The sequence below is a fragment of the Psammomys obesus genome, unplaced genomic scaffold (genome assembly GCF_907164565.1).
Source record: "Psammomys obesus unplaced genomic scaffold, mPsaObe1.curated_primary_1811, whole genome shotgun sequence".
NCBI classification, from domain to species: Eukaryota; Metazoa; Chordata; class Mammalia; order Rodentia; family Muridae; genus Psammomys; species Psammomys obesus.
Window position 1 is genome coordinate 12,587,353 of NW_026591598.1, and position 9,612 is coordinate 12,596,964.

Sequence of the window (9,612 nt, forward strand, 5' to 3'; positions counted from 1 at the left end):
CTCACTCTGCTAGTCTCCATGGACACACACTCCCTCTCTGCCCAAGCACATGGCATTACCTAACCCACCAGGTGCATTCCCCTGTCCCAAAGCCTGCAGCCCCCACCTGCCAGGGACAAATCTGTTGGATTCGTGGGTGGATAGCCCTACACAGCCACAACGGGCACTACGCCCAGACCTGCCGTACTACGCCCATACACGCTTTCTTTCTCTATTGTCCTGTTGAAATTGCAGTGCCATGTTGCTGAAGAACGGGTACTCTCAGAGAAGCGTGTCCTTAGGTGACTGAGTTATATAAACATTAGAGAGTGAGTGTACTTACACACGCCTACATAATGTAGTATACTCCAGGCCTGGGGGATTGGCGTAGCCCATTGCTCCAGGCTACAAACCCGCACAGCTGCTACTGTGCTGAACCCCAGGGCAGTTATCACAACTAGACACTTATTTGTAAACACAGACAGGGCATCATACAAGTTGTAGAGAGCAGGAACTTCTCAGCTCCTTTATGATTGTAGGCTATCACTGTCAGAGACACAGGCTACCAGTGACAAAGCCACACTGCGTAGCACCTGACCATTTAAATGTTTTTTACACTTTCCTTGCACTTTTTGCACTGGTCCCATAAAGATGTAAGTGGTTGTAAACAAACCTTAACCTGGAGACTGACTCTGCTTCCCCTGTCAGAAGTGACAAAGGTACAAAAAGGGCTGGTCTGGCTCTGCAGAGTGGTCTGCTTCCGAGAGCCCTCCTGCGGAAGGGTGGGCTGACACTCTGGCTCAGCACGTCTTCCTGTCTCACTCAACCCTTCTTTTAAAGGCTTCCCTCCTCCTTACCCCCTCCGCCATGTGTGCTATGGTGCCCACAAGCAGGTCAAAAGACAACTAGGAATTGGTTCTGTCAAGTGGAGTTCTGGACAGAATTTGCGTTGCCTTGGTAGCAAGCACCTTTACCCAGTGAGCTATCCTACCACCTGTAGGGGTTATTTCCTCCCTAATTACCTAAGGCCTGTCATATGGGTGGCTTCTAAGACAATGGGTTTAAGGCCAGGATTCTCCAGTCTTTTATCCTATCTGTTACAAACTTACTTTAGACAAGTCACTCAAGCCCTCTGCTGACAGACAAGGCTCCAGAGACCTTGCAGCTCAAAATGCATTTCTTGCCCATCTCCCAACAGGGGCAGCAGTCGGACAGCGGAAGAACGAACCCAAACATCCTGCTCAAAGGAAAAACAGCAAGCTACTTCAGACTCTCTGGTTTTATTACAGGACGTGCTGGGGACAGGGGACAAATGGCAGCTGGGGGTGTGCAGAGACATCGGATGAGGATCAGAGAGCCCCGGCAATCAGCACCTTACATAGGAGCAGGGCTGTTCAGTGTGGAGTCCACTCTGGGCCCCTCGGAGGCTGGGTGGCACATGCACCGTGCCTCAAGATGGCAGAGGCACTGCAAAGCTCTCGGGCGCCCCGTCTCTATGGGGCTTATGAAAAAACTGCCTCCCAGGACAGAGAATTTGGCAGAGCTGCTGTACTGACACCTCATCTATTCAGTAGGATAAGGAGACGTGATGATTTGGCTTCCTTCCCACCACAGGGGGAAATGAGCAGGGTACTGTACCAGACAAAGCACCCCCAAACAAAACAACAAACCAAGACATAGCCTTTGGGGTCATGTGGATCGCAACTCTAGTCCTCTGAGTGACCCTGGGAAGTCACTGTGTTTCCCTATGTGTCTGTATCTGAAAAACGAGGCAATTTTCCAACTTTGTTGTAAGAACTGAGAAAATGTGTGTGATCTTCACAGAGCGCCCCTAGAGACTGAGGTGGGTTCCATGTGGAGTCTCCAGAGGCAGGCAGGGGAGTAGGCAGGGCTCAGGGAAAGTCCACCTGCTTTCCTCTGAAGACTGAGGCCCTAGTGGGGCCAGGGGAGAGAGCTGGCTCCTGGGGAACTGGCTGACATCAAGGCCTTGATGGGGTTAAGTTCAAGGCCGTTCTTGGGAATGTGGAGCACAGGACAGAGCTGGGGAAGTCCCGATCCTCAGAGGGCTGCTTGTAAAAGGCTGGAAGAGAAGGAAGGTGGGCATATTTCCCCCCCTGTGTGTAACAGCAAGGAAATCAGGCTGGATCCATTTGAGATTTCAGAACCAGCCATCATGCGGCTGCTGCTGGGGGAAGCCACTGCCCCCTTCTTTCTCCTCAGCGTTCAGATTTTTAAAAAAATATTATAAAGTGTGAGAAAGTTCATATAAAAACACTGTCCTGTGTGCATAAAAAAGACTGGCATGGTCAGCGGTTCAAGATGTGGACCAAGCCCCAAAAGTAGCCGAGGTGGTGGCCCAGTGGTGAGGGAGCTGCTGTGGAGTATCCCGGGGCCCAAACGGTGCTGGCTGTAGGAAAGGCTGTGTTGTCCTGGGGACGCTGGCTCCAGCAGTCCTGCCATGAACTTGTGCTTAGGGCAGGCGGCAAGAACCTCCTCTCCCCCCACTCCCTCTTAGAACCCCACTGCACCTACTTCACAGTGAACTTCACCACCACAGACAGGCCTGGGCTCGGGCAAGCTGGCAATGCTCTGCAGGGCAGCAGTACGGCCTCAACCGTGGCAGAAGGACTCTGTGCACCGGCTCCAGCTGTGTCTCCAGCTGCCAATGACCCCAGCCAGGGTACTGGGCACAGAAGGCTGCCTGGGGGATGGCAGGATAGAAGGCTCCAAAGGGCCATAGGGCTGGCTGGCATCCCGGCCCCTGGGCCAAGCTCTTTGATTCCTTTGGCTTGAAAGAGGAACCAAGAAGGAAGAGGCAGTCTGTCTTTCCCCACTCATTCACACTGAGGCACTGAAATAGATCACTGTGAAAGGTCCAGGGAGGTCACCCAGACCCTGTCTGGGGGGTGGGGGGAGCTTAAGGAAGCATTTGGAGCCAGGTGAGTAGGGAAGAGCTTACAGTGGTAGCAGGCTTTTGGCTCACTGACCTCACTGACGTGATAAGCCAGGCAGGCCTGCTTATTTATCCGCCATCGTTCAGGCTGAGGGAAGGTGGCAGCCTCAAGTGACCTTGGACCTCTCTAGGCAGCCTGGGAATGAGGTGGGGACCACTTCCAGTCTGAAATGGGCAGAGGGCACTATGGCTCCTCCTCGGTGTATGGATTCCGTCTGCCAGGTTTTCACCACGTCCCGTTTCTCCAGGACTCTAGGCACACTAGGGCTGGAGGAGGGGCAGGCCACGCCGGAGCCCCTCCCTCAGGAACTGCAGGTAAGTGGCCGTGGATGGGTCCTCAAAGGTCGACGAGAAGCTGAAGACGTTGTTCTCCTTGTCTTCAGGCTTCATGGAGGTGATGTCCAGGAAGTAGTTGGCGTTGATGTGGTGGACCTACGGGAAGGACTGGTGAGAACTGGGGAGGCCACCTCGGCCTCCACCAGCTTCACTCCGGGGTGAGGACAGACAGGCTCTCACGCCAAGGGTGCGCTGGCTGGAGCTGCCCAGGCCAGGCTGCTCCCGTGTAACTGTCTACTGTGGGTGTGCCCTCCGCACCCACTAAGCAAAAATCCCTGCTTTTCACTGCCACCTCTTCCTCTACCCCTCTGCCTCACAAACGGCCTTTCTCTTGCCTGTCCTCATGGTCCCTGAACGCCTATCCAAATGCCCAGTGCTCAGGGAGCATCCTTAGCTCCTGTCTACTCCGGCCAGAACGCCACTGTGTCCTCACCCTTCTGTGGAGCTTGGTGGAGTGGGCACGCAGTGAGGAACAAGCAGGCGAGGCACAGGTGAGGAAACCAAGTGACAGAGGTGAGAAGCACGCCAGACAGTGACCTCAGGGCAAGCTCCACAAGGTAGGAGCCGGTAACCGTGAACCGACCGACTATCCCTCCAGGCCTTTCCTCCCTGGCTCCCCAGTACTTCCAGGACCTTTTCTCACCTTCCCCTGGACCAGCAAAGGCCTCAAACACAGCTGTCCTTCCCTCTCCGCCTAGCACCAGCTTCCTGCTCCTGGCTACCGCCCCTAAAAGCTGGCCAATTCACCCTCCCCCCACCCCCCCCAACGTCCCCCCCGATAGCCCTGCTCTCCCCTTCTGGCCACACTGAAACTGAAGATGGGAAAGCTGCTCAGAGTTGGAGCCTCACTCTACTGCTCTGAAAATGGGCACATTTCCAAAGCTGTTGTGACCCGATGCCAGGCCCTCTGAGTAGCTCGCAGGGAGGGAGGCGGGGATCTGGAACCTCAGCTCGAGCCAGGTCCTCTACCCTTCTTCTCTGGCCACAGTGGTCCAGGGAGTCCTCCCTTGGGGACATGTGGACTCTGTTGTTACTATGTGCCTTGCTGTACTGTGCCCAAAGCACCTCTGAGGTCTGCTCAGGGTCGCTAGGCCAGTAATGGAGATGAGGACAGCCTCAGACCAGCTGAGATGAGCTCAGGAAGAGTGGTCTCTTCCTCCCACCCCCATGTCCCGGCCTGCCACCCACTGTCGCTGGGGACCTACCACAGTGCCGTTGGGCAAGCAGATCATCATCTCCACAGGGAAGCTGTACTTCTCCAGATGCAGGCCGGCCAGCTGCCTGTGGAGTGGGTTCTCCTGCTGGGCCTGTGGGCACAATGGCACCTCCTGGTATCCGGGCCCAGCACTGTCTTAGGGACTCCCACAGGCCGCTCTCCCTGACCCTCTGCTCACCTGCAGGTCTTCCAGCTCCTTTACCAGGGACCAGGTACTGATGAAGCTCTCATTGAGGAGCGTGAGGATGGGCGGGCTTTCCAGGACAGTCTCCCGGAGAGTCCGCCCCGAACCTGTTGAGGGCAGGGCCAAGGATGAGTAGCCCCGATTTTACAGCAAATGATCTCAGTTTGGGTTAAACCCCTCGGGTTGCAAAATGTCTCCACGCCCAGGTGAAACAGCAGGCCAGACACCAGTATCCCAGCACTCAGGAGGCTGAGACAGGAGGTTGTCATGAAGTCAAGGACAGCTCCATGGGCTACATGATAGGTGAGTTATAGGCTAGCCTGAGCTAGTGAGAGCCTGTCTCAAGAAATGACATAAATAATGAAAAGCCAAGAAACAGACTCTCAAGGAGTAGGTGTTGTGGGATCAGCAAGAACACACTGGCCTCCTGAGCTGAGGCCAGGGGTGGGCCAGAGCTTGTTTTTTTTATTTTAAGATTTATTTATTATTTATATATTATTCTGCCTGCATGTACGCCTGCACACCAGAAGAGGGCACAGGATCCCATTATAGATGGCTGTGAGCCACAGTGTGGTTGCTGGGAATTGAACTCAGGACTTTTGGAAGAACAGTCAGTGCTCTTAACCTCTCAGCCATCTCTCCAGTCCCTGGCCCAGAGCTTGTTAATAGTGACCGATTCTTCTGTTTGTTTGTTTGTTTTTGAGACAGGGTTTATTTTGTATTGTGCTGGCTGTCCTGGAATTCACTCTGTAGACCAGGCTGGCTTTGAACTCAGAGATCCGCCTGCCTCTGCCTCCTGAGCACTGGGATTAAAGGTGTGCGCCACCACCACCTGGCCAGTGACCAATTCTTAATCCAACTTGTTACTCTGTCTCTAGGCCCTTTACACAGGCACTTTCTACCCAAAACCCTCTTCCTCCTGTCATGGGACAAACCCCTACTCGTCTCTCAAAGTCTCAGTTTAAATATCACTTTCTCTAAGAAGCCTTCCAACTGCCTGAGCTTCATTTCTGTTACTCCGCTGTATGTATGTATGTATGTGATGTGTGTGTGTGTGTGTTGTATGACGCTGCCCTCCGATTACCTGCTCCACATGCGTGCCCACACCACTCTGGGAGACTGCGTGACTGCAGCAGGTCCCACAGTGTTTGCTGAGTGACCAGATGATGGCAGGGACATTGTTTTTCTCACTTCGGACACCGAGAGAGCTGTCCAGGTCTCTGGTCAACATTATGGATAAGAAACAGTACAGACACTGTTTTCCCTCTCACTTGTAGATTCTATTTCACAGAGTTCAAGATACGCTGATGCCCAGTGTCATGACTGAGGAGTCGCTCTGCCCTTAATGAGCTCAGGGAGGGAAGCTGCTCGATAAACTTGGTCAAACACGTGCACACCTGCCGGGCCTGTTTTCTGTACTTGGCATTGCCTTCTACGCTCAGCGCAAGCTTCCCTGGGACCCCTTTCCTAGGTGGCACAAGCCTTCACGGCTCCAAGTCCTCTTGTGCCTCATCCATAGGGTGTGGAGTACCCCACTTCCCCTTAGAACTGACCAGGGGCTCCCTCACCTCAGCAGGACTGGTCGTCCAGGGCCCCCCACAGCAAGATGGAATGCACAAGTTTGTTTTCGGCCTTGGCTCTGTCAAAGGCCTCCGTGAACGGCAGGTAGTTCACCTGTGGTCAAACCAAGACAGATGATACTGAGTGTGTGTGTGTGTGTGTGTGTGTGTGTGTGAGAGAGAGAGAGAGAGAGAGAGAGAGAGAGAAAAGGGGCCTGATTGAGTCACGTGACCCTTCTCCAAGTTTAGACTAACAGACGGGAGTGCCGTGCCCCAAGCTGGCCCTGTGCCCAATGTTTCTGCACACTGCCCATAACTAGACCAGAGCTCCCAGCCTCAGCCTCGGGGAGCCCTACCCTGGCCTCCATGCCCAGCCTCACCTTCTTGAAGGGGTACATGGCCACCTCCAGGCGCCGGGCAGCCTCCTCCCAGCTCAGCTCCTGGTGCCACCTGATCTCTTCAAACACAAACTGGAGGGGCTCTCCCGAGGGCAGACGGCTGTCAATCATGTTTCCATCCTCATCCAGGATCACGGAGGGCACCGAGGGACCTGTAGCTTCCAGCTCCATCTGGGCCGGAAGTCAGTGGTGAGGGGTGTCTCAGAGCGGGGCCCTGAGAAACCTTCAGGTCTGCTCTGCAGAAGTGGGGAGACGGGGCTCAGGGCAAGGCCTTACAGCTGAACAGATCCGAGTAGGGGCCCCTGAGTGGTCACCTGTGGTACGTAGCCAATGTCCACCTCCATGTTGCTGGTCTCACTGGCCCCATACAGCCACTCCATGTCCACATTCAGGGACCTGGGGATGGCCAGGGTAAAAGAGCATCACCACCGGAGCCCATTAGTCACACTGGTGCCAACCGGGGGGTTTAATGCAAGCGGTTGCAGACACAGACCCCAGAGGTGTCACTGGAGTTCTGACAGCAGAGCCTGGGCCAGGTCTAACTATCGCGCATGAGGGCTCTCATAGCATGAACCGCATACTGCTCGTGACCCTTTTTTGGCAGAGAGGCAGTCAGTGCCTCCCTGGAGGACACAGGATGAGGCAGCAGAAGTCTGGCTGGGTCGGTGCAATCTGAACGTCTGTCACACGGGGGCGCCCCAGGACCGCCAAACAATAGTCTCTGCACGTGACTGACTACCCTCTGAGCTGTTCTATGGCCTAGTTCTTAGATGGGCACAGAAGCAGCAGATCCTGGCTGGTCTACCCACTGTTGTTATTCAGTCCAGGACCCTGAAGCAGATACACGGAGGCCAGCTTCCGCCCTAGCACTTGTTTAAACTCAGGAGGGCAGGTGCACCACCATGTCTCTGCCCTGCCTCTCTAGGGAGGGAGAGAGAACACTCTTAGTGGGTTCAGGCTCTCCCACCCATTGTTATCCCTGCCCACGGGTGAAAAAGTCTACCTAGAAGGCAAGGAAACTGCAGGCCTTGCTCACAGCCAGACAGCCCATTGCTACCAAGAGCAAGTTTTGAACTGGGGCCTCAGGATTCCCAGTTCTTGTACAAGACTCTCGTGGGTCCACTTGCTATCAGGAAAGACTTTCTTGAATCCACTCCCACCCCCACCACCTCCTTGGTCCCCCGATCTCCTGAGGGGGCTGACCCGGAACAGGAAATAACGGCATAAGGGTGGTCCTAGAAGTCCCACCAAGGCCCTGTGGTGATTGTCTTCCCTTAAGCCCTTACCTGCACTACTTCCTTCGCTCCCCAAGGACTTTGACGAGATGTCACCTCCTCTGGGAAGCCTCCCTGGACGCCCAGTGGGCCCTGCCGCTGTGCGGCTTGAATAGGCTAGGGTCATGTCTACCTAGGCTATCTTAGGAGGACAAGCCACACCAGTTTCCGTTTGCTGGCGGCTGTGGGACAACAATGAAGACCCTAGCTGGCTTGATGGGCCCTGGAGACTTGGCTCTGCAAACTGTGCTGTGCTCCCACAGAGGTGGGGGAGAGTCTGGAGATATTGGTGAGAAGATGGTGGGACCATTTAGCAACAAGACCCTCCCAAGCCGGGGCGCTGGGGAGCGAGGGAAAGGGCAGAGACGGAAGGGCCCCTTAATGGCTGAGCTCAGGGAACTTAGCAGCAGCAGCATGCGGTAGCAGGGTGCTGAGGCTGTGCCAGGGCCAGCTCCTACCTGTGATTGGGCACGAACAGCCGGAAGTCACGGATGTGCGCAGCATCCTTGGATAGGATGATATGGCCGGTGAACTGGCCCGGCGAGAACCAGAAGGGGAAGTCAGGAGGCTCGCTGAGCTGGAACTCGGCATGGATCCTGTGGGGAACGGGGTTTGCTAAACCTGGACCCCTCCCCAATCTCACCCAGAGCCTAGGGAGCCTAGGCCAGGCTCCTGTGGAGTCAGGGAGAGGGAGAAAGCAGGAGATCCTCCAAATGCCACTACCCTTGAAGGCTCAGTCTCTGTGCTGCCTTCCTTGGAAGCCCTGATGTTCCAGGGTGCGCCTGTGTGTGTGTGTGTGTGTGTGTGTGTATGTGCGCGTGCATGGCTATGTGAGGTCCAGGTCAGGGCTAAGCAAGTTCCAGGTACCTCTTACCAAACCGTGTACCCTCCTTGGAAGTCTTTATGCCCCTGGGACTCAGAGAGCCCAAGCCCAGCAGGGAGGGAGGTGGTAAAGTTGGGCGCCTCTGGCTTGGCCTCCCTCGCTTCCAAGCATTTCGACACTCACCGGAACATCACTGTGTAGTAGGAGTCGCTGATGGCAGTCAGGCAGGCCACGGTGCCCTGAGGGGCAAAGCGCGTCTTCACGAAGGGGCGCGGGTGAAACATACTCAGCAGCCGGTGGATGATGACCTAGGGACAGCAGTGAGACCCTAGCTGGCTTGTTGGGCCCTGGGGCCTGGATCTCTAAGCCAAGGGTCAGCTCCGGACCTGAAGACCCGGAGGGAGGGAGCCTGAGGGGGAGGGATGCCTGGTGCCCAGGTCCAGGTTCAGACAGGAAGGGCTACTCCTGAGCCGGAGCCAGGCGGCCACTCCCCATGCTGCCATTACCTCCTTGCCCTTGGGCGGCGGTGGGTAGAAGCGGTTGTTGGACAAATAGCCTGTGAAGACGCTCAGCTCGCCAGGGATGATCCACCAGGGCTGGCCCAGCTCCTGACCTGGAGGGGGCAGGAAGGGCCGGAAGTGGCGGGCGGCAAAGACTGCGCTGGGTGAAGCTGCGGTCGTCCAGTTGCGGAGGCCTGACAGGGCGAGGCGGGAGACCTGGGGCGGGGAAGCCAAGGCTTTAGGATGCCCTGTCTATCTATGCTCCTCAAGTCCGGCCAGACCATAGGCTGGGACAGCAGAGAAAGCACAGGGAAGGTCATGTCAGCGATGGCCACAAGCTTAGCATTGTTCCCATAGAGAGAGGCCATCTCATACACATACACACACCAC

At 55.7% G+C, this 9,612-nt stretch overlaps 1 protein-coding gene across 1 annotated transcript in view; it reads right to left on the reverse strand.

The window, feature by feature from the left end:
* Window positions 1-1,246: 1,246 nt before the first annotated feature.
* Selenon (selenoprotein N) overlaps window positions 1,247-9,612 on the reverse strand; it is an 11,470-nt gene continuing 3,104 nt past the window's right edge. The window contains exons 2-10 of the mRNA XM_055611435.1: window positions 9,229-9,438; window positions 8,906-9,030; window positions 8,358-8,495; window positions 6,940-7,021; window positions 6,608-6,796; window positions 6,237-6,342; window positions 4,663-4,775; window positions 4,474-4,575; window positions 1,247-3,364 (exon numbers count right to left, since the gene is read on the reverse strand). Coding sequence (XP_055467410.1) covers window positions 3,194-3,364; window positions 4,474-4,575; window positions 4,663-4,775; window positions 6,237-6,342; window positions 6,608-6,796; window positions 6,940-7,021; window positions 8,358-8,495; window positions 8,906-9,030; window positions 9,229-9,438 — 1,236 coding nt within the window. The 3' untranslated portion in view covers window positions 1,247-3,193. The remainder of the gene's footprint in view (window positions 3,365-4,473; window positions 4,576-4,662; window positions 4,776-6,236; window positions 6,343-6,607; window positions 6,797-6,939; window positions 7,022-8,357; window positions 8,496-8,905; window positions 9,031-9,228; window positions 9,439-9,612) is intronic.